Here is a 24,755-nt window from a genome sequence, read left to right as displayed (position 1 = left end):
AGCTCTGCTGCATGGGAGAACAGATCTGGATCACAGTGAGCACAGCGAGCTCTGGCCAGCACCCCTACTGAGACATTTCGACTTTAGGGACTTTGATTGAAGCCTAGGACTCAGAATTGGCTTTCAGTCCCATTCCTCTGCGCTGTACTGCTTAAGCTCTGCAGAGAACAAAGGCGGACTATTCGATCGCTATAGTAACATCCACCAAAATAAACCATCTTCTGGAGAAACTCCCGGGCACTACATGCAAGATTTGTCTTCCATTATTACCGATGCACATGAGCTTGTGGTATGTCCACATGGAGCAAGATATTCCCACATCCATGTAATAAAACCCTCATTCCATGTAAATGCCGTTTCAAGCGATGCAGCATAGCCCAGCAGTTGTCTTTCAGCCAACCAGGGCTGCAGGCTGGCTCGCTGGCGGTGCAACCTGTGAAGCGTTACAGCCCAACAGGTGAGGGCCTGGCTGGGCCAACAGCGAACGCTTGAGCTGCGTTCTTTCCTTTTGACTGCTGCTCATTCCATACCCCCGACTGCAAATTCCCCCTTGGCTAATGATGCTTGCACGTCTAGATTCACCCCATCTAGGTCTGTAATGTATTTCTAGCTGCCTGCTAACATCAGCTATTATGCTTATATTTGGTGAAAGCCCACAAAAAAGGGATTCTGTGAAACAAAGAGAAACGTGCCTCCATTTCTCCACCACTAACATCCACAGCCCTTCTGCCGGCCCCACGCTGACACAGGAATACCAGGGGGAAGATCAGTGAAAAGTCAGCATCACAGAGGTAATTTGGAAGCAGACCTTACCTAGACAGACGCTGGCAGGTAGAGAGCTGCTGTCTCTGTAGCACCAGTTGTGTGGCTGGGTCAGAATGTAGTTAGTGACTACAAACTAGCTTAGGTCAGCCTAAGTGCTCCAGAAAGCAGAGAGATGCACAGATCCTAAGTACTCTACAGAGGAATAGAGTCAGTTGAGCTCTGCTGGAAGGATATGCATGACTTGGGTCTAATTTCTAAGGTCTGGGATGAATAGAAGAGGACATTGCTAGGCTTCCCTCTTTTCCCCGCAAGCATCAAGTTTTCCGTCAAGAATTTTTAATATATTTATTTGAAAACAAGGTTTTGTGAAAGAGTACACTAAATAGCATATATCTGTTCTTCAACCATAAAACACGGACTATCAGCTTTAGCTCAGCACAGATTGGGGCTGCATGCACTGAACAGCAGATCTCGATAGGAAGGTCTTCATGTCTGTCTTTCCGATATCAAGCATAGTGTCTTCTTTAGAGGACATTATCCTGGAGGAGGGGGAGAGAGAGACCAGAAAAGCAAACATATTCAACTAAGGCTTCTTGTGGTTGGCCCCACACATTCACCCGAGCCTGCCACTGACGCAACATTTACAGTTTTTAGCAGGGAGTTTGTTTTCCTGCCCATCCACCAATTCAAGTGCATAATCTTTGCTCTTGGGAGCACTGGGACATGCCAGCCCATATTTGGAAATAAAGCAACTGGATTTCTGCCTCTCAGTGAGAAACTTGCACATCAGTTCAGGCACATTAACCAAGGAACCTGAGAGCTGCACTACTCGTTGCCTGGAACAGTTCTGCAAAGATCCTTGTAACGTTCTCTGAGCCCTACATAGAGCCCACGACTGAATTGTCTCTAAATTCTGCTAAGAACTGCTGGGAATACGAGGCAACCCAAGAGAGCAGAGTAGTTCTTTTTTGACCAATCCTGCCACACTGAGGTCAAGTAGATGACAGCTTTCTTACATAAACCACTTGCTCTTCTGGGACCGTCTTTCATGAGCTGATTATTCCCAGCTCAGCTGTTGCCTGTGACCCCATACACTGCTCTAACTCTGCCCAGCAGGGTTCTATTCAAAAGTAGCCAAGCCTGTGCGATTAGAGACTAGATCCAGTATGACTGGGTCAGGTCTCATCCAGAACCAAGGGCTTCCCCTTCTACTGCTACCCAATTCTTCGAAATCAGTACAGAGCACATATTTCTGAATCTGATGCAGAAGCAGAGAGCTAAAACAAGAGCACCAGATGCTGTTAACAGCTTCAGCTGATCCAAAGAGGCTTTTGTTTCACTGGGATTAATAAAGGTGACTGCATACTAGATTGTACCTCAGGTCTTAATCATCAATGTACTCAAAGGGCTCTGGTGGTTCAGGTTCCTGCTCCTCTTCCTCTATCTTCGGACCGTGAGCTGCCACAGGTTCAACCAGCTCCTCCATATCCTCACTGGTGTCCTTCAGAATGATGATGCCCCCGATGGAAAGCTGCAAGACAAGTGCAGTGAGCGTTAGAAGCAGCTTGCTGCCTTGTGGTGGAGTGCTTACGGCCACGATGTTAACCTAGACACTTCAGGTTCCTCGTAAGCAGGAACGAATGCTCAACTCACACCGAAGGGAGAAAAGGGCCTTTAGTATGTAGCCACAAATTACATCCAACTGAAACCCTGTGCTGGCAGGGACAAAATCAGGTGCACAACAAGTAGGACAAATGGTAATTCAATGGTAATGGTAATTTACACTTGTTATTTGTTTGCACCCTGCATTACAAGCTCACTGAGTATCTGGGCCAAATGCTCACAGACTTCTGAAAGTCTTAGTGGAGGCACCAGCCATTCACGTGCATGCCTCTGCAAGGAGAAAGGAGTACGCAAAGCCCTTCAAGGATTATTCAGTGCTGTCTAGGAAAAGAAACCAAAAGCAGTTCCTTTCTCCTGACTGCTCGTAGATGGAGTCACAGTGAAGATTCCTCAACGGTGGCCTTCACACCAACATTTCATGCCAGGAACAGCACCGTATCTGCTGATTCTCTGCTGACTGGCTCGATGCCAAAGGTATGACTTTCCCAGAAAAAGGGGAAGTTTCAGAAAGCTAAGCATCTGACACCCACATGGATCCCTGCCTCATAAGGGGATGGAGCAGACAGAGCCTATCCAGACTACTTTTTATATTACGATTATCTAAGCCTCAGTTTGATAGAAAATGGCATCTGGATTCACAGCTTTACCCCAGTCCCAGTCTGGCACTTTCCACATAAAAACTAATTGAACTATAATAGCTTTATAAGGCTCATCCTTTCAGGGCAAAAAAGCCTAGTGAAGCTTCTCTCTGTATCCACCTCCCAGGAGGCTCTCTGAAGCAGAGACTAATCTGATCACCAGCTTCCACCGACTGAGGAATTCTATTAACAGAACCTCGTAAAACAAAGTGGAATTAATTACAAAGGTCACAACCAAACATCCTGGCAGGCTAAAGTAAGTCCCTGCGTCTCAAGGAGTGAAACACGAGGTGCGAAGAGGCAGTGCTGTGTCATGCCTGGCTGGGATCAGTGTTGACCACACCAGGACTCCAGGCTATAAACAAGCATCTCAAAGAGGCCTTTTATTCTGGCATTTCCTGAAGTAGAGCAAAGCTCCAAAACAGCTCCATTTCAAGACTCTCCTTGCTTACACACCCTACTTCCAGCAAAAAAGTGCACTGTTCTGTTCTCTTCAAAACCAATTTTTTTGGGAAGAGTTAAGGGAGGAAACTGTACTCCCTTCACTAAACAGCTCTGTACTGGGGCTCTGCTTCTTTTGAAAGCGAAACAAGCAGCAAGCAGTTTCAAATAGCCATGTTTCGGCTGCGTGAGTGGACACTTACTGGACTGCATAGCAGATCTTCCCAAACCAAATACCAGTTGGGCCGCCTCTTCTTTTTAGAGGTTAGAAACTGAAAGATCCTTACATAGACTTGCTAAAAGAGATGTCTCAAACGGGGATGATGCAAAGAGGATTCCAATGTGCTGATGGAATTCCAGGAAATCCACTTACTAAAAACAACTATTTTCCCAGTTAAAAAAACACAAAACAAAACACAAAAAAACACTTTCTGAAAACGTTTTCCCCATGCACAATATTGCAAGAGAGGGATGTGGAGGGCATTATTTGTTGGACAAAAATAAAAGCCAGAAGAATTTGATTCAGGAGATTTAGAGACCAGGAAAAAAAATTGTATTTGCAATATATTGGAGCATCTCACAGAAAAGTTAGTTATCCCCTGGGCTAATGCTAAAAGGTCTTTGTTCTCCATTTGACAGTCACATGCAGTCTCTTCTCTGTCTGTGTTAACAGGAGGTGAACGCACTTCTCTAAAGTCAGGTGCAACCAAGTAAGAAATCTGTTTAATGAAAAAACTCACAACTACATAAGTAACCCCCACTGCAGAATAATAATGCCCCAGCACATGATGGGTGATCGTCACCATGTATTTATTTTACTGCTTTGACAATGAGCCTGTTCAACTTTTCAGCTCATTGGAAATACCATGTCTCGGTCTCTACGTCGCCAGCAGTGTCATTAACACAGAGTGTCTAACTGGTTTCCAGGTTACAGCACGTGTCATATGTAGAAGAAAAAGATAAAGCAGCATCAACATGGTGAAAAAGGTTGTGGAAAACCAAAAGCTCTAGTTTTCCCCCAGCTAGAACTGCACACGATCATTTGAGAAGAGGGATATTAAAAAATAAATATGACAACAGTGAAGTTGCAAGTCTCTGAAACAAATTAGAGTGATGCAATACATGCGAGTAGCCTTATCATGTACACACAGAGCTTCAGGGTCCTTATACGTAAGCCCAGCACAGGGAATGCTCAGTCAAGCATACAAACTAGTAATGTGACACTTACTGGTTTGAAAGGCTGATACCGACAGCTCTCTGTCATAGTGAGAACTTTGAGCTGAGCAGGCATGACCCTTGCTGGGTTGTCCAGAAGCTGGAAGTTGGGTTCGGGTTCTTTCTTCTTTTCTTTTTCATCCTTCTTTTCAGTATCATCCTGTGGAGAGGGGAAGAGGAAATCAACATTGTTTTAATGGTAGTCTCTAACCCCTTCGTAATTACTCTTCACACAGGGAGCAATTCCAGAGCATGGTGAGAAGCCATTCACCAGCTGAGGAACAAGCTACGATGTATCTATGAGCTGGCATCGGCAATGTCAGCGTGGATCTAAGTACTCTCACAAAGGCAATGCCTCGCTCTTGACTGCAGGTCAAAGCAAATTCAACAAGACGTGGTAGTAGAATGGTTTTACCTCTGGCTTCCCTTTCTAATACTTCCTCTTAAACTCACTCTCCACTTTTATTCACAACTTAAAATTCTTTAATATCATTACTAAGCACATAAAAATTGCCCCAAACCACCCTTGTCTTTTCGCTGCTATAAAACCATCACTAGCATTTCACACTACCGGTAACGACAGCAGCTCAACCAAAATGACTCAACTCCAGCGACTCCCTAGGGAATTGCAGTTAGATGCTCCTTTACCACTGACTCAGCAGCTGGAGGCAAAAGCTTGGAAGGAAAAAAAACACGGCATCATTTATACACTTAAGAAGAACGTGGATCAGATTTTCCCTCTTGCTCAGGGACATCTGCGTGTTGCCAAAAAAAACTGCAGAAAAGATGGAAACAACCAATAAGAAACAATCAGGAACACCACCAAATGCATGGCATGCCCTATAACAGCAGACAGGAATATCTCTGTCCCAGTGACTGTTTGCTACTGTGCAGATCACTTGGAAGCTATGGATTACTAGTCACTTAATAGGCATATGAGAAAAACAGGAAAGCAATTATACCTCTAAGACATTTGGACAATAGCAAAACACTGAACTCAAACACAGCAGGTGGCAGCAAGCTCCCTTTTTGCTATCCTCATTCTTCTGCTTGATTCAGCCAAGAAAACTTTTCAGACAGCTAGAGCGTACACAGACACAACATGTGAATCCCTTAGCCCAACACATGAATCCCTTCCAATACAATGCTTCCTCTCGACACCTTTACTTAACTGTAGGTTGTAAAGATTTTGGAAGAAACATTCATCCGTTCAGCACATTTTGCTTAGTCAACAGTGCTGCGAGAATAATTCAAAGAAAAGGCAGTGTTTGATGGCAAGGAAACACTGAAAAAGGAACAAAAAAACCCCAGAGATTCTACCTTGCACCCAAGATTATTCATTTTCTGAACCAACTGCAGCAAGTTCACGGCCAATACTTAAGTAGGTCCACATAGTTATTGTACGCATACACCTTTGATCTTATGACACACTTCCTTCGCATACCATTTGTGTGTTTCTTCTTAAAACTCCCTGACCAAGTTGCTTTACTCACAGAGATGTTAAACTGGAATTAGAAAAGTTTCTACTGAGCTGGTAGGCATAACGCATTTTCAGCTTACAGTTACTCTTGGCATATTTGCATCTGTTATGTGAGCACAAAAGGAAGGGTCCTTTGTCAAAGTACATCAAGAATTTTAGCTGCCATGTATTTTCCAAATTACAGCAACCACCAAGAATTCATTATCTGGGTCACAGTGTTGGGTACAGTGTTAAGTGGGTGCCAGCTTTCAAGACACCCCTTCCACATTTATAAGGCTGGGGGAAGAGGACATTTAAGTTTCAATGTTTACACCCACCACTTCCATCTTTTCCTCTTCCTTCTTCTCTTTCTCCTTCTCCTTTTCCTTCTTCTTGGCTTTCGCAGTGATGGACAGCACAGCAGTGGAAACCTGGATATGTCAGAGGAGGCAAGCATTCAGTATGACTGCAACACTACGCTGTGCTTCAGCTCCCCAAGCAGGGGAACAAAGGGAAACCAGTGTTAGGTTAGTTCTCAGTGCAGCTGTCAACAAGATCAATTCCTCTGCCCGTGCACTGCTCTGTTTAACAGACAAATACACCACCACCAAAGCAAATAAACAGTACAGATGGGACAAAAGATGCCATGAATACAGACTGGGTACAGTCACACAGAAGGAAGAATTTCCTAATTCAGAGATTAATAATTACTGTTTGGGTCTCTACATGAGATTTTTTTTAGCAGAGCAAAGAATGGAAATTTTGTTATTGGAAAAAATCTGTTACTAGAGTTTCTATGGTAAAGAAACACATCTATAGATTCTCTTCAGAATGACCTGAAAAGCTGTTCCACTCTCCTAATCCGACAGTTCTCTTTCACTGACCTAAAGAAACAGATGCACAAAATACCCTATGAAGGAGACCACATGGAGCTTTGGCACTCCTGAGCCACAAAGTACCCAGAAGCAATGCTCACTACAAGAATTCAGCATGTCTCCCCCCTTCCAGCAAGCACATCTCTCTCTATCCACAGCAGCTGCCTCTACAAGACAGTAACTTCCTCAGAGGAACAGGGAGCAACTGCGCTTGTCACGCTCCTGGTGAGGCTTTCTAGGCTGAATGCGGCCTCGTGGCATGTTTTAATTTTGGCCAGGGAAGTCTAAAACAAAAACAGATTTATCCAATTCATATCCCATTCCAAAGGCGAGAATGCAGCTATGAGCAGTAAACTTTGCCTTTTGTAAGAGTTCATTTCTGGGTTCCTTGGTGGCACTGATTTCCTGCCCATCATTCAATTCTGATAAAATGTTTTACAATTTTCACACAACGCCATTCATCAGCATGACATGCCTGAGGTCTCCACTGCTGCAATTGCTCCCTACGGGCTGCTTTGCCTGCTGCTGTGGTCTGCTCAGCAGCTTTTACCATCTTATGCCAGGAGAAAAATCACTTCCACTGTTGTCTGCTAGTCATCTGATTTCATCTGTTCCCTTTCTACACCTACGTGTTCTCCGTTCCACACTTACCTTTTTGCAATCCATGGGCCTGATAACTCACATTCTAGCACACGGTCCCACTACCCTGAGACCAGGTACAGTTCTGTCCTTCCATATGGAACTATTTAAGATCTGTCCAACCTAATATTCTCAGCGTTTGTACTGCAGCAGCACTTTGGAGCCCAAGCCACAGACAAGGACGCTGTTGTTCTAGGTGCTGCACACAGATGACACACACTTAAGTCAGTAGGGCATGGAAAAAAAGTTTTAATCAGTGCTTCTGCTTGATCACTGGAGATAAGGGAAGTTCCAGTGACTCAGTAGCACAGCAGCTCTATGCCATGATCAGCAACAGTCCCAGGCTCAGCAGGAAAAAATAGTTAGAATTCTCCTTCAGAGACAACAGTGCGTGCCAATTTTTCTCCTGTTCTTCAAATACCCTGTTAGTGCCACCAAAGTCAATGTTTATACTAGGAGGGAGAAGGGGCTGGTCTTTACAACATGGAAAGCTGGCCCAAATACCTTTTCTTTCTCCTTCTCCTTTGGAACCTCCAGAGGTGGGGGGTAGGCAAATGTGGACGGCTTACAGTTGGACTTGTATTGGACTTTTGGCATCTAAGAGAAACAGTTAAAAAAAAATGGTTAGAGACAAGAAAAGCAGAGGAAAAAGTCCACAGCAGAATAATTACTTTAGCTTCATTTTCCTTCCAGCAGAGACAAACACAGATCCTCTAAAGAATACAAGCTTCCCCTTCTCCCCCTCCGGAAGCAGAGAAACTGTTATCAGTGGCAACGGTTCAACTAGAACAATGTTATTTAATTATTCTATAATCTGACTCTGGCAAGCTCTCCTAGCCTTCTCCATACACTCCATGCTATTCACACCATGCTTTGTTTTCATTGTTTCAATGCTTTTGTGGTTTTAATGTTGTTGCTGTGCCTGCTCTTATTAACACAAAATTGGTTTAAGATCTAAGTGGAGATCTGTCAATGCACGCTAGGCCAACCAAGCGCTGCCTGACGTTCACCTCTTGCAAAAGGACAGTCCGTTTTGGGGGTGGGTAACCAATTTCACATATTGTCTTACGCTCGTCTACATAAGCAAGGCCAGAAAGCACCTTTTGACAGCCCATCCGAATTCTTAGGCTGAATTAATTTCTCCTATCTCTTCCTTCACAACACGTCATGGAGCAAAAAAGACCAGGGACTGCTCCGAGGAAGCGAGGTGGGTGTGGTGCCGCCCACAACATACATCCAGCCCCCAGCTGGCTTGAGTATTCAGGCCAAGTTATATAAGAATCTTACCCACAGCCATTTGGGCTCGCTGGAAACTCTAAGGGATGGGGAGAGGAGATAAAATGGCAGTGCAGTCAAGCAGTCAAAAAGGTGCTGAGCCTGTCACCTCCGGGGAGGTGCACTGACAAAGCTGCAATGCAATTTGTTTGACGTACTCAGGACGGGGGGTGGGGGGGAAATGGCATTTTAATGCAAGCCTTTCTTCAAACAGAGCAAGAATTTTGAGCTGTGTATAGACTAACTCAATGCTAAACCCAAGACGGGTGGAGAAGTGCACCCTACAGCCATAAGCTTTTGGTCTAGGGTCTGCAATCCTGCAAGCTGGCTCCATCCCACAGAGGGCTTCTGAAGACCAGCACAGCCCTATACATGCTCTGTGCATCACAGAATGACCCTGCAGCAGTGACAGGAGGGGGACGCGTATTCAGAAGCTTTTCTGTGGAAGTTACTAGCTCAGCTCTTCGGCACAGGAGACCCAGCGTGGTATACAGCTATGTGGCCACACCACAACTGATCGGCTGGAAGAACAAAAGTGCAAGACAAGTGCAGTACCCAGGACAGTGGTTTAATGTTTACTCCCTCAGGAATTGAAACAAATTCCCTTTACACACTGCTAGCTCTCCTAGGGGAGAGTATCACACGATTCATTTGAGGGTGGCTTAAGAATGTGTATTTTTTTAATTTTTTTTAAAGTAATTTTGATCTTCTGGAGTGATAGCAGGGTGGTCTCTGCCCACACATACTGAACAGAATTCCATTCTTCCTAAGTTACTTTGAAGTAAAGGAGACAAAGTTTACTCTTCACATCTCTCTTGTCCCTAGTCCTCTACCAGCCCTGCAATTAAAGCCTGCTTTTCAGACTTCTTCCAGTTAGCACCATTTCTGGTGCATACAAGCTGGAAGCACTGAAATAAAACCAACAAATGCAAGCAGGCATGTCTCTCCGGGGCCACTCAAGTCTCCCAAGCAGCTATCAATGCCTTTTTTCCTCCACTCATTACGTACCTTAAGATCCTTGTTAAGGCCGATGACACAGGTTGGGGTGAAAGCCAGTGACAAGAAGTGAGATAGGGGGAACCAGAACCAGAACTGGGTGAAGACCAGAACTCCCACCACGGAAGGCATGTGAGTGTGTCCTGTCCTTGACTGCAGCGAAATAGTTACGTTATGGCCCCCTGCAAGGAATCACAAATGACATCACAAATGAATTAATGAATTCCTGGGTACTCCACAAGGATTCCTGAGTGATGCATCTTTAAAACAGATGCTGTGAAGGGGGATACAAGCACAAGCCAGACCACAATGCTGTCAGCTTTCTCCTCTGTTCTCACCTTTCACAGTGAAACTCGTGAGCGGCGAACAACCTCTGTCTAGCCCTATATATCTGCTAGATGTTACCCATACGCAATCAATGAATACAGCCCTTCCGTGCTCATTTTGCCAGGAGACAGTTAACACAGAAGTACAGATCAGAAGGTGGGGAGAGATGGAACAAATAGGCAAACCTTAGATATAACCAATTTCAAAACATAGCCTATCAATGAGCCACAAGGCAAGAATCACAAAGAAAGCAGTGCACATAAAGCACTTATACATAAGCGTTTCTCTCTGTCTGCCTCGCTGAACTGCCTATTATTCAGAAGAAATACGCCTGCATTTTTATCCTACACCATCTCAGAAGAAAAAAATGTAAACAGCAGCAACTTCAGAAGTTGCTTCTGGAGGTGATCAATCTATGCAGCAAAGAGACAAGCTCCTGCAGTCTTTGCAACAAAATTAAATCTCTGCCAGACAACCCAAGTCTTAGGTTTGTACTTGCAAAGCAGAGACCAAAACAACTCCATATGTTGATGTAGTGCAGAAGCATCCAGCTAGAAACCAAATTGAAAGATTGGGCTTGCAGACAGAGCGAGAAAGTGTTAATCTGATCTTCAGCCTTCTGATGAACACAGTGAATTGAGTTGAAGAGGGCACCAGGCAACTCCATTACCGCTGACATGACCAGGTGCAGGGAGGTTAACTTGGTTAAAATACAAACACCCACTCTGTCCAAACTCAGGGTGCTTCAGAGCTGCAAATCCCAAACTGGAGGAGCATTCCTCTGCCATGCATAAGCAGCTCTCTGTAGCGGGGCCAGGCAGCAATTGAGCTGTCTGTGTTTTTAAAGAAATCAAACGTTATTTTTGCTCCCACAACTAATGAAAGCCCTGAACGAAGCAGTAATCTCGTTTTAGGTACTCGTCAGAGCTAGTCCCAGGAAAGGCAGTGGAAGGAGGGGGATTTTGATGTCCTCCTATAGTGTACTCCACATACATACTATCTCCCTGCCGTTCCTTTTGTGGTAGCAATACTTCTGCTGTTTGACTAGAGAACTCCTTCCAGATGCCTTTTTGAAGAAAGGCAACGATGTGATCTCTGCTTTTCCCACTGCCAGGTCTGCCGTGCTTCTCATTAATTCCCTCTGGTACCGCTCTCATACTTGCATTTGAATTTGCAATAGCATTAACAAGGGAGTGCCTGAGGTCTTGTGCTATCCTTAAACATACCAAACATTGCACATTTGAATGCCTGGTCTTCTCCTCAATCTTTACTGTGAACTTTTCTTCACCGCATCGCTATATAAGGGTCAGGTCAGTAATCCGCAGATATTCTGGGTAAAGCAGTCCAGTGAACGTTGCACAAGCAGCTTAGCTATACTTTATCAAACTTTTGGAATTTTATTTTCCAAATTTATTTTTAACCTTCAGAATTTTATTATCCAATCTCTGGAATTTCCTGGATGAGTAAGAGATTTCATAGTCCAAAGATGCTGTCATGCTGCTGCTCTCTGCTGTTTTACGTCCACGCACAGCCCACCCTCATTCCCAGGGTTTTGCGTGGAGCAGGAAAGGTGGAGGGAGCTGATATTGCACAACTGTGATATATCTTCACGATTAAGCAGTAGCCCTGACAACCTGGAAAGGAACACGTTCCAGATCTTTAGCTAGATGAATGTAAGCTGTGACATGATTACCTCAAAACCAAACCAACGAAACATGAGATTTTCAGGGCTCTGGGCTGGTACTGTAACATCCAGCTCCCAGAGCTCACGTTGCTGTTGTGGCAAGGTTTGCCAGAATTAAAGGGGCTGTTCTGAAGGCTACGAGGGCTTGCTGGCTCAAACTTAATGTTAACAAGGAGAGGGAGCGCAACAAGCAGATGCTGATGATCTATATACATTGATGAACTCATTCATAGCCTGTAATTATGGTGGCGCTTTTGTAACATCCATCACTCAATTCTGCAAACTTAGGTCTTTTGACAAGTTTTCTGATAGCGCGCACACCTTGCTAGTAATACTCTGGCAGCACAGCTCAGGGCAGCAGACTAGCACAGCACTCATCACATGCTTCATGGACCTAGGAAATCAGTTTCCAACCTTGGCCTAGGCTGCATCCTACTTTCAAACAATATCATATCGCTTCCTTCTGTATCAGGAGAGACTTACAAGTTGCTCCATCTCCATAATGAATGAAGGTGACCTGAGCTGCTAGTGGCAGCACAGGAAGGTCAAAATCCATCATCTGCCCAAACCCTAGCAGAGGGGCTTTCAGCATGTGCCAGCATCGGCAATGAGCCACTCTGTAGCCCTCAGCTAATACAATGTTTTTTTTTCTTCCTTTCCTGCCAGTTATGCCCGACTTTACATTAACAGCCTGTAAGCAGGAACAACCAGGAGAAAGGTGGGAAACACTAACACTGAATTCAACGTGTGTGAGGGCAGACCATGCACACCAAAGTTTATTTATTGTACTAAACTCTTTAAGAGCCAAAATACAACATATCATATGAGACACGTATTTGGAGAGAAAGCAACGTGGGAAACCCCTTACTCTGTAATTTGAAAGATTTCCTTTTCCATCACTCACTACAGCTGACTCCAAAACTGTGGAGAATCCGGTACACTCACCTTCACGCTGTCAACAGCTGCTTCAGTTCAGCCTGCACTGCCCAAGGCTACAGCCTGTCCCAAACCCACTGCATAGCTAACCCCACCCAGACTTTTCCTAAATGCAGAGAGGAGGATTTTCCAGATGTAATACATAAATATTTACATGCTGACTATCGCTCCCTTTTTTCTCATCGATTGAGAAATGTTGCATTAAGAATCAGAGAAGATACCTAGAGCCCAGAGGGCAAAATAGTTTTCAAGTAGGTCAAATGCTGATGCCTAACTAAACCACCACATCCCTTTTATAGCTCACATTTACAGATACATATTCCAGAAAATAAGGCATATTCATTTTGCAAAGAACAGAAAGGGAGTCATCAGCCTGGAACAAGAGAGCATGTCTGTACATGAAGGGAAGCATTATAAAAGTTCAGATGTTTGGGGAAAAAAAAGTATCTAAATTTAGAATGTCTACGTTTTTCTTATGTTAATTTAAGTAAAAAAGTAGCTGCTTGGGCCTAACAATTAGACAATGACGAAATTTTTCTTATCCACTTCAGTGCTCCCAAGGTACCCTCCTCTCCTTCCATGAAACCAGCAGTCTGACGACTGCTTCATTCTCTGAGCACAAAATCCACCTCCAATGCATCATTTCCCAGTTGCCCACCGGAAATCTTGTGCTTTTAATCAAAGCCTGTCACTGGAAGAGAATTATACTTTTCTACTTCCCCCACGAAAAAAAACCCACCAAACTCAATAGACCTAGCTATGGCAGATGACACGAAGAACCTTTTTTTCCTGGCAGTGATAATTAAATTCTATAGCTCATTGTTTCAGATAAGCACTTATAGTTGTATGGGAGAGATAAAAAAGACTTTTCTTTTAAGATGCTCTAATGTAAATGGCAACAGGTTAAGAAAGGGTAGGTCACAGCCTTTCCCCAGCAGCCCAGCAAGAAATAAAGAGCCAAGACGTTGGCACAAATTCACATGTAGTTTACTAAAACTGGGTATTTATGGTTCCCAAATCACTGTACAATACATGAGAGACACATGACACAAATAAGGTGTTAGCTGCATTGTTATGTTTTAATCTTAGAGGCAGGAATTTAAAACAGGTTTGTACAGCCGAGAGAAAAATCTTTCTGAGCCAGCTGAAACAGCTTCCCTGCAACATATTATGAGTATGCAAATGACAAAAATTTTTGGAACATTCTTGTGCCAAGAGTACCGGTAAGCCTGAGCTCTGGGAGAGGTACCTGGGACACAAGGCTAAAGACAAAGGAGGAGAAGGTGATTCCTGTTGGTGATTCTTGTTGCTTCCTTCTCTGGCTAGCCCTGGTCAAAGAGCATGGAGCAGCCTGACTGCCATATGCCCACCAGGAATAGAGCTCTGGAAGCACGCTTCCACGCAGATAGGCAAAGGCAGCCCTACGTTTTAATCTCCCAACCACAGGGGTTGAAAACGTAGTGATTTCATACAGACGCTGTAACAACAGGGCTTGGGGCATGGTGCTGTGCTTAAGCGCTTAAGCCATGCCGCTGAGACAAATATATTAGACTCCTTTGCTGATGTGACTTCAGGATTAACCTTGATCTCAAGAGTACTGGGAAAAGCAGATTGTTTCTACCTACCACGAGGAATAAGGACATGGAACTCCATGTCCAGAGAAGCTCACAGCACGAGAGGCCAGTTGGGACAAACTGTTTGGATGCATGGGACAGCACTGGAAACTTGGAAAGGAGGTACTATTGACACACAGCACTTTACATGTCTTAACTCCAGCAGAAGGAAAAATTCAAAACAAAACATTGTCTGCCCTCTTTGCTTACAGAAACCTTCCTTAATAGGCCCTGCAATTCAGCCCTTGTGAAATGCTTACACCCTTCACAGGATCCTACCCCTGGCTCAACGTTAGTCATTAACATTCATGAAATGTTCGCTACGCTAGAAAAAGGTAGTGTGACTCCGTGTGACTAACTGGTTCTTCTGAAGTAACACTAATACAGTTAAATTTGCTTCCTTCATTATGTAACACTCCTAATAACCAAGGAAGAAGAAAAACTTAGTTATTAAAAACATATTTAATGCCTTTTTTTTTTTTAGCTGGTCATTTCAGATTTTGACAGAAATTTCAAAATAAGAAGACAGGATACCACAAGGTGTCCAAATTTCTGGACCTTAGAAAAATAAAGAAGCAATCTAAAATGCTATAAATCACCATTCAGGACAACAAAACAGAGCAAAAAAATCATATTTGTGCAGACTTCTGGACAAATGACCAACTCCGATGACTAGACTGGTCTATTTTAACTGAAGCACACTGATACAAGCTGGAACTATAAAGCGGGGTTTATTTCTTTAATTAAATAAAATTACTTGAAATCAGAGATTTCTTGCTGCTATTACATGACAGGCATAAAGCCAGCACTTCATCTCCCAAATTAAATTTCTTATTACAGCTATCAGAAGCATTCTATAGTCAAGCAAGGGTAAGAAATTTTGACTGCTTTAGATGTTTGAGGAATTACCTGCATCCAAAATGCCTTGTGCCAGGATCGCTCCAAACTTTGCCATAACATCATCATGCTTATCGTTGATCACTTTGGAATAGAGCTGTCTGAACTGGCTGACCTGGATGAGAAAAAGGAAAAGAGATTATAAAATTGCACGAGTCAAATACTCTGTCATTATGGGAAGTATCCTGGATTTCTGCATCCTAGGAGGACATTCAATTTTTCAGTGGTTTTAATCACGGGTGATACAAGTTTAATAATTAATTGCAGAGGTTTTCCCCACTTGAAGGTACCCATATAGCGACTTTAAATAGTCAGCACAGACATGCATTTCCAAACCACATCTTGCAGGCCTTACGTGAGTAGCCTGAGAATCTCTGGAGTATCAGTGGAATAACAGACCAACCGATGAGTTTGTGGCAACAACTACTATATGTTCTTAGGTGCGTGACACTGCACTTTATTAAATTTCCTCCAATTCCTACTGCTGAAAACCTCAAACCTATTCTGGTTTTCCTCTATAATAGTTCTGCTGTATTGATAATGCTCCTATGGTGCGTCATCAGCAGATTTTGCTACCGCACTCATACCTTTTAAGTCAAAATCATTAATGAAAATATTTAATAATGTAACAGTTCATGCCATGGTACATTTACCACAATGTTTTAAGTGCACATTAATAAGGGAAATTGCTAAACCTTTGCTTATATTATCATCATTGCTTCCAACAGCTTCATCTTTCACTGATTCACTAAGAGTTGTAAAGATAGAACAGTATCACATCCAGAAATACGTAAGGCTCTATCAAAAATTAATAGCTTATCTTTCAGTACATACAGGGGAGCAACAATACAGTTCAAGTGATTTTTATAGCTGAAGAAGCTGACCAGAAAATCCCAATCTGCAATGCAGTCAAAAGCTGAGAAGCTGCATCCAACCCACTGAATGTCTGGAAGAAACTTCTGTACCTCTTCCCTAAATTAATTTTCATCCAGGTATCTGTGGAAAATGTTGTTTTCATACTAAGCCTTTGCCTGACACACTCAAAAGCGAAGGAAGTCTTTTCAATAAGTCTCCTCACAAGAAGTCTTCAACAAGCTTCTCCCCACTATCAGCCCATTTTATCACTGCACCCAAGTCCTCTTCCTACTGCTACAGCCAGACAAGAGGACAAACTTCTACCTCCAGTTGCCAGCCAGCCACCAGAAATTGAAAGGTTCCCTTTTGGCTGCTAACCCTTCATGTGCAGAACACCCCAAGCCCCAGAGCTGTGCTACTGCAGCCAGTTCCCACCCACCACACAGTATCCGAGAGATTATATTAAATATCTGGGGTGGAAGAAGACAAATTGCCTCTCCCAACACATGAGCATTGTATACCAGAGTCACAACACCATTTGATAGCCCTACATACTTATTGGACCTCATATAAAGACTGCATGCTTTCTGCAAACCAGTTTTGTTTAAAAAAACCAACAGGCATAAATTCACCACACCGTTTAAAACACAGGAGCCCTAAAGGAAAAGCCACTTTCCAGTCACTACCTTTTCCTCTGCTCTTGCAGCAGCTAACCCAGCTGTACTATTCGTCACCTCAACATCTTTAGCACTGATGACATCTAACCTGATGAAATTTAAACCAGTCTCTGGCTTACGTGAAGGACACGAACATTTATATGTGTATGCCACGACCTGCTGAACACGAGCTGTAATAAAATTACTTGCTTCGATTCCCACAAATGGACAGCCTCACAACCATGAAGCACCACATCAGCCGGCCACCTCAGCAAAGCTGAGCAGAACAGCAGTACAGCATTTACTAAAACTGACAGGAAAAATGTCAGCTATTTCCATGTCTCAGTCTAAGTCCAACGATCTGCGTATTAATACTAGTTCCCTAGTTGCCAGTTCTCCTTTGCATTAAGAAGTTTTTCATTCCTAGGTGGTAAGGTCACCAAATGGAGGTGACTTAAAAGTCCTTGCCTTTATAAATGCTAAGGAAAAGGAGCAATGCACATTTTTGGGGCAGCCACACATACACAGATGGGGTGGCAGGATGATACTGCACACACAGAACAGGGTTTCTTCTGGACATACTGAAGAAACTCCACCACCGCTTCACTCTATTTATGCTTTTTCACGCTCTCCTGATTTTTATTTAGGAAAGCTTACACGGAGGTTTACACATTTAATATAAATAGTTTGTTTCTTTTGCCTGACCTCTCGTACACTGGAAAAATACCTCAGTTTGTACTCATAGTGTTATTTCCCTCAATATTCATACTCACAGCCTCTGAAGCAGAACATGTCCTACCACCTGCTTCCTCCTGGAGTGACGTTGATCTCCAGCAACCTGGAGCAAGGCAACCACATGCAGGCCAGCTAAACCAAGACCTTCAGTTATTATTTGGGATGGACACAAAGCAACATGTAAAACTATTTGTCTGGTTTTGCTGAACAGGAGGATTCTAGTGCCTCTGTTTAGAGCACGTCATTCCTGTAACTCTGGGCTCAGCTTCTAGGCTTGGAATATTTATAAAAAGGGATGTTACAAAGCTCTGAAAAAAAATCACTCATTCAGTGGACTGTAATCTGGAATTTACACAGTAATCAAATCTTCAGAGAACAAAACCCTGGGCGAAACGAGAAGACATTCAGCAGGTCTGCTAAAGTTCACGCTGGCGTCTGAAGTCTGACAGAGAAGTGCCTCGGAGCGCAGGGCAGAAACACCTCACTTGGCAAACACGAGCCCATGCTAGCAGCAGAAGTCATTCACTTCCTTCCCCCAGTCATGGCTGGCAGTCTCTGTAAGCATCCTATCCTTACCACGGCTTCCACAGCTCCTACTCACATGTATGAATCCAGAGCAGATGAACAAAACATGCTGGCACCAGGATGTCCCATGTCCCACCAGGAACCCACCAGCCGTGGCACTGGGACACTATGCAGAGCAGCAAGCTAACCGGGACACCTATGACTGCAAGAGACCAAGTGACAGAAACCTGGCTGAAACCTGAAAAACTGTTTTTTCCATTCAGAGTTTTACTTTAGCAAAAATGCTCTATGAAAGGGTAGGAAACTACCCAGCGTGGCCTTAGGCACCAGGCAAACCTAGATCAAAGAACTGACTCAACACTCAAACACGTATTATCAGCCTATATGTTTTCCAGGCTATTTCTATAAAGCAAATGCTTCACAGCGATAGACATTTTGAACTAGATCAGTTCCCGGCTGTAAAACCTTCCCTGAAGCTGGGAAAAGCCTGCTTTGGCAGATCTGGCAGCAGCAGTTCAAGAAATTACCATCCTCACACAGCCACTGCTCCATCCCTTTGGAGAAAGCAAAACAGATTCAGACAAAAACTCAGTTCTACCTTTGCTGTTGTGGCAGCCGCCTCCTACAGAATGGATCAGGATGTCAACAGCTTCTGAAGCTGTTGAAACAAAACCTGTCAGAGTTTGCCTAGTAGAGCCCTTTTAATCTGCTCTTCTTTTTCCCTCAAACCACGGCAATGAGCACATCCCAAATTACCAAATAGGTTTGTTTAATATGCTGTGAAACCCACAAGCTCTGTTTTCCCCCCCCAAAAATCTTTGAGCGCTTTTCCGAATGCTATAAAGTTGTAAATGTTATCAAGAAATTTCTTTGGGCAACTTCCAGGAGGAACACTAAAACATGGGCAGTGACTCATTTCATCTTTCCTAACAATACACACACACCATTCTGATAATTAATGCTGGCCTAAACTGCATGCCGCTGATTTCAAACGAAGCCAAATGTGCAACCTTGGAAACACAGAGGAAAACACAGGCTTTAAGACATGAGAATGGTACAGCACCATTTCCTACCACAAGCCCGAGGGGCTCGTATTATTTATCATTTAATAGGTTGTTTACCACTTCTCCCTCTACCAGTCAACATCATGTATGCAAAGCCTAGGAGATCATCAAGAATACGGCCTCTGTTCATTAATAGTTAGCCACAGGGAACGGTGACAGTCAGCGTGTGTGATGCTTACTGCAAATGCAAATTCTTAAGAATAAGATTATTTAGGAATCTGGTTTTAATAAAACAAGATTCAAACTGCTTGTGTGCTTTTTCTATCCGTCTTCAAAAGTCAAAGCTGTTCTACCTACAATTGCTCTCTTCAAAGTATGTAAGAGCACACAGCATGCAGAAACATCTAACAGTAACAGGCTTACGTGAAGGAAAGTTGAGGTGCTAACAGAACACTGCAAAAAATAGCCTTGCATCCTACCAAGACCTAGCATTTCATTTAAAAGAAGAAGAAAAGAACTATCAGGTCCTGACTTCCTCACATCTAAAAGATAATAGGCCGTGATGGAAGGAGAAGGGAAGAAAATCTTTGAACTTGCTTATTATCTTCTCGGTCTGTAGACAACTACCCTAATGCAAAAGCAGCAAAAGTAAATTCAATTCAAGATGTTGAGACATGTAGCATGTCTCACAAATTGCTGTCTTAATTGCCTTGCTGGTCACAAAAACATAACGAAGTTGCCATTGATTTCTGTTACAGTGATCTCATCATATCCATAATTTAGGATTCCATTTCACAAAATCAACTTGTTGTTCTATATCCTCCACTAATATGGCTCTTAAACGTATCAGCAGAGGTCAGGAAAAACCACGCTGGCTGGTCACAGAGGAATCCGAGTTTGAACTTCAAAGAGACCAAGTCAGTTTTATACAAGGGTTGCTACCCTTTTTAGCACTTAAGCAACTTGCAAATTCTAGGGACCGCCCTTCTTCGTTTATCAAATACATTGCTTACTTCAACTGTCTGTTTAAATCCAGTGAGCACAAAGACAAATACAAAGAAAAGAGGAAAGCAAAAGTGATTCAAAGATATACACCTACATTATATCTCAACAAAAGAAATTTATTTTAAATAAAAATACTTTGATTATCAAATCTCTACTTATCACTGGCATTTCAGCATTGCAACACTCAGCTTTCAAAACTCCAGTATTTTTTTGAAAATCTAAAGTTGTCTTTTTCCAATATTAGTTTCTTGTTTGTTTGTTTTTTAAAGAACACCTTTCTCTTAAGTCTCCTTTCTGGTATCAATGCAGAAGCAATAAAACTACTTTGCAATTACAACCCAACCAGTCCTAAGGCAGGACTGCTGGTGTTTGGAGAACCACTAATGGTCCTGCACTAGATTCCAATGGAATGGGGTGGGGGAAACCAAGGCAATTAATTCCACGAGCAGGTATGGCAGCTTATTTGCTGTGCTCTGCATGAACAGAAAAGTAAGAGCAAAGCCTGTTACTAGAACGTCTTGAGAAACATGTCACTGTCATTCCCCATGCCTCAGATTACAATGTTAACAGAAGGATGGAAAGAAAAAAATGCTTAAAACAGAATTTATAAGATCTCTTGGAAAGAAGGATAAAGCAGTCAACTACTCTATTTGCTACTCTCTTCATCCCAAGTTATCACAGAATTTAAAGTCCATCTAACTAAAAGCACACAGCTCTCAAGAAGTCTACAAAAACACAAAAAACAGACAACACAAAACTGAAAAGTAATGACAGGAAGCTTGCCAGACTATATGCCACAATCTTTATAAAATCACTCTCTTGCATGCAAAGCATCTCAAAATATTTATCAGCAGTGAGACAATGATATGAAGTGTGTTTAAATGTAAAATTTCGCTTCTCGGTAACCCCCAAAGACAACAAACACAGCTTGTGGGACATAAAATCCACCATGCTCATCCTACTAGCTGCTTATCTAGCAGTACAAATACATACATCAGGTTATAGGCTTGGTATACAATGCATCATCATGTGATTTAGGAGTTTAATTGGATTAAAATATGTCACTGTGATCCAAAAATGTCTTGTTATCTGAACTCCATCCTTTCACATGAGAATATTTTTTCTTTAGACTGGCAGAGAGCTCCAAAAATGTTTCCCATGGAAATGGGAATAATAAATAGCTTAACTGGCAGTCTATTCCTCACAATATTCCTTTCACTTCTGAGCAAGAAGCTATGATAGCTACTGCTAACTTTTGGAGAACCTTCTTCCTTCAAAAGAAGAAAAATTGATATATTCTGTGTTGAGATCCTAAATCCTCAGATTATTTCCAGGATTCCTTATTTATAATCGTTAGGGTTTTTGGTTTTGTGTTTTTAATATCTGCAGCACTTCTATGACTGGGTAATGAATTGCTTTCTGTATCTATATTGTGTAACACTGCTCGAATTCTAGCTTACAAACAGGGCCTTAGCATAAAGCTTTTTAAGTAACTACCCCCATTTTTAAACAAGCCACCAAACCCCAGGCTGTACATCTCACCCTGTATTTGCTAGCCCAATTTGCAACCCCTTTAGGAAGCCTACTTATTACACGTACCCCTCAAGTCAAGGTTAGCGGGACTCTGGGGAAAGACATCTGGCTTGTTACACACCTAAAACAATCTGTATTTTTGCTAGCCATTTCTTCTGTCTGCGCTTTTCTTTAAGACACAGACTCTCACCAATCATCTCATAAGGACTGAAAACTCAATAGACAGACTCAGCAAGTAATCCGTAACAGTCTTGGATGTCTGACTTGTTCAGACCAGCCCGCAACTCCAATCCCAATAGGATTAGTGTGCTTCGCAAACTAAAATGAATTTATTCTTAATGTCCTTTCACAGAAGTAAGTATCATCCTTATTCATTTCAGGTGTCAAACTGAGGCACAGGGGAGCTATACAATCTGCCCAACATCAGAGAGGAGTGCAGAAGAATAATTAAGCCTGATCTTAGAGAATTGGGGTCGTTTAGTCTAGAGAAGAAGCTCAGAGGAGACTTAACTGCTTTTTACAATTACCTGAAAGGAGGCTGCAGCAAGGATGGTGTTGGTCTCCTCTCAGGTGAGAAGTGACAGGACGTGAGGAAATGGCCTCCGTTTTTTTCAGGGGAGGTTTAGATTGGATATCGGGAAGAATTTCTTCAAGGAAAAGGTGATAAGGCATTGGAGTGGGCTGCCCACAGAAGTGGTGGAATTACCATCTCCGGAGGTATTTAAGAAAAGTGTGGATGTAGCGCTTAGGGACAAGGTTTAGTGCTGGACTTGGTAGAGATGTGGATGGTTGGATTTGACGGTAATTAGAGGTCTTTTCCAAACTAAATGATTCTATGATTCCTACACTCAGGGCTGGCATTCCAAGTACTAGATTAAGGAAGAAATGATGAGAACAAAGAGCAGTCTCTTCCCGAAGAAAGAATCACTCAGCTTCATGTTACATATATTTCATATCTTGGAAGATGAGGGGATCCTACAGATCTCTAGTGTTCTCCACTGTTTTATTCAGTTGAACTACAATTCTGATAATGCATGTGATATTAATGCTAGATTCTGCTCAGTGAAAATGGCCTTTTTTTTTGGTTAATAATTTAAAGGAACAAACCATCTGCTAGCAAATCTTCATGTTCTGCAGCTTGGAAATACCCAAACACCTGTATCTGTACATGTTCTTTGCTGACTTTCCAAAGTAAAGTTTTCCACTGGAAAAAGTCACACATACCCCCCTCTGCTTTCTCCCTATACAAATGTAGCAAAAAAAAAAAAGTGTCTGCTTCTATCATAGTTCAGTTTCTAAAATGACGTTGATAAAAGCAACCCATATATGACAGATCAATAGCAAAGTACCAGCTACAACTCTGTCTCAGCACTCACCAGAGCAGATGAAATGTGAAACCACAGAGCTTCTATTAATGTAGACTTTTAGTCTGTACAAATGTTTGCATATTATCATCTGTCATATATTCACAAAGCAATCTATTTTTAAAAGCTAAACACAGCACACGCAATTCTTTTTGCCTTCCGAGCAGAAAGACTCCATTAAAAAAAAATTATTTGCTATAAAGCAACTGAGACAGATCTGACAGCAGAAATTGTTTCACCTGGAAAGCATTTGTCGAGCTACAAAAGAAGCATAGTTTTTTTACTGCTACCCTGTATGTTGGCCACATCAAAAATCAAGTGTAGTATCACAAGAAACAACGTCTTTACTAAACAACGGTTCTCACATAAATCACAAGTACAGAGGTCTCAATATATTTTAGTGGAAGCCAGTCACTTTGTATCGGTACAAGATGGTTTTAGACCTTTTAAGAAAGAGTATGTGTTCATGTAACAACTCGAGTTGAAATGCTGTCATCTACCAAGCATGTTTCTATCAGCATGCATCACTCCCCCATTCAAAAGTGCGTGCTCTGATCCATGCAGGAGTTTCCTGCTATGCGTTCAGCTATTGCTCTGAGGCACATACTCTCTTGACAAGACTTACACGCAGTGCTGAGACCTAACGACTTGGTATCACGTTTCCCACCCAGCAAGCTGGTATGCAAGGTATGCCACTATTACCTTTGGGCAGGTAATCTCAGTCTGCTGGATCATGATAAGGGCAGATGCGATCAGAGCTCCTTGACGTACATAGTTCACAGGATCATTTGTCATTGGCTCAAGCAAATTAATCGCTTCCTTAAAAAAAAAAAGCATCACAAAGTTAATAGTGCTATTTTCAGTACTCCAGGATCCAGTGCTTTAATCCTAGGTTATCAGATCGGTGCTGTCACATACATTTTTAAACATATTTTGCATGTTCTTGCTAAATAAAGCAGAAATCTGTATAGCTGGGGCTTTTCATCTAAAAATTGGGCAGAAAAAAAAAGTGATGGATAGAACAAGATCTACCTGCAGAAGTAAGACACATTCAGCACATTAGAACTAATGACAAAGGTATGTCTTAAAATCTACCCATAAATTATACTTTCTCTGCCATTCTTCACAACAAAATACATCAGTATTACCTTCATTTTCCACTTAGGAACAGATGATCCTGAGATATCAAACATCATGTCAGAGGTTATAAAACAAGACAGTAAAGTAATCCAGGTCCCAAATTTTTGGCCTTACACTTTATTGTTAGAATCTGTAACATTCAGCAGCACATGAAAGCCCTCATCTCAAACTCACATCAATTGGGGCTGCCTATAAGCACCTACGTAGTAAATCTAGGTTTTGAAAACATTTCAAAACATCTATTGCTTCTCCAAATTCACTAACTGCTCAGTTAAGCACAACGGGAACATGATCCACAATGGATCTACCAATAGGCGTTCATTTCAAAGCAGACATTGAATATGAATTATGAAAAACTATAAAGAGTCTATTGCAATATATGCTGCTTAAATATACCCAGGACCAGCACATGCAATTTGCAGACTTCTCAGACTAAATCGTCTCTTTGGGAACATTTTTATTCTCTATTTACAGTTCTGCCACTTTGCAAGCCATGACTTAAACATACAAATAATTAGTACAGACACTAATTCATTTCTGACCATCCAGGGTCCT

The 24,755-nt window shown here is 42.4% G+C and overlaps 1 protein-coding gene across 1 annotated transcript in view; it reads right to left on the bottom strand.

Moving 5' to 3' along the window:
* Positions 1-1,096: 1,096 nt before the first annotated feature.
* Positions 1,097-24,755, bottom strand: part of PSMD1 (proteasome 26S subunit, non-ATPase 1) — a 71,930-nt gene continuing 48,271 nt past the window's right edge. The window contains exons 18-25 of the mRNA XM_067002432.1: positions 23,763-23,879; positions 15,396-15,498; positions 9,939-10,108; positions 8,160-8,252; positions 6,480-6,572; positions 4,696-4,842; positions 2,142-2,296; positions 1,097-1,304 (exon numbers count right to left, since the gene is read on the bottom strand). Coding sequence (XP_066858533.1) covers positions 2,150-2,296; positions 4,696-4,842; positions 6,480-6,572; positions 8,160-8,252; positions 9,939-10,108; positions 15,396-15,498; positions 23,763-23,879 — 870 coding nt within the window. The 3' untranslated portion in view covers positions 1,097-1,304; positions 2,142-2,149. The remainder of the gene's footprint in view (positions 1,305-2,141; positions 2,297-4,695; positions 4,843-6,479; positions 6,573-8,159; positions 8,253-9,938; positions 10,109-15,395; positions 15,499-23,762; positions 23,880-24,755) is intronic.

The sequence above is a fragment of the Anser cygnoides genome, chromosome 9, assembly GCF_040182565.1.
Source record: "Anser cygnoides isolate HZ-2024a breed goose chromosome 9, Taihu_goose_T2T_genome, whole genome shotgun sequence".
Lineage (NCBI taxonomy): Eukaryota > Metazoa > Chordata > Aves > Anseriformes > Anatidae > Anser > Anser cygnoides.
The sequence above is the reverse complement of the archived record's forward strand: the minus strand, read 5'-3'. Positions and strand labels throughout refer to the sequence as shown.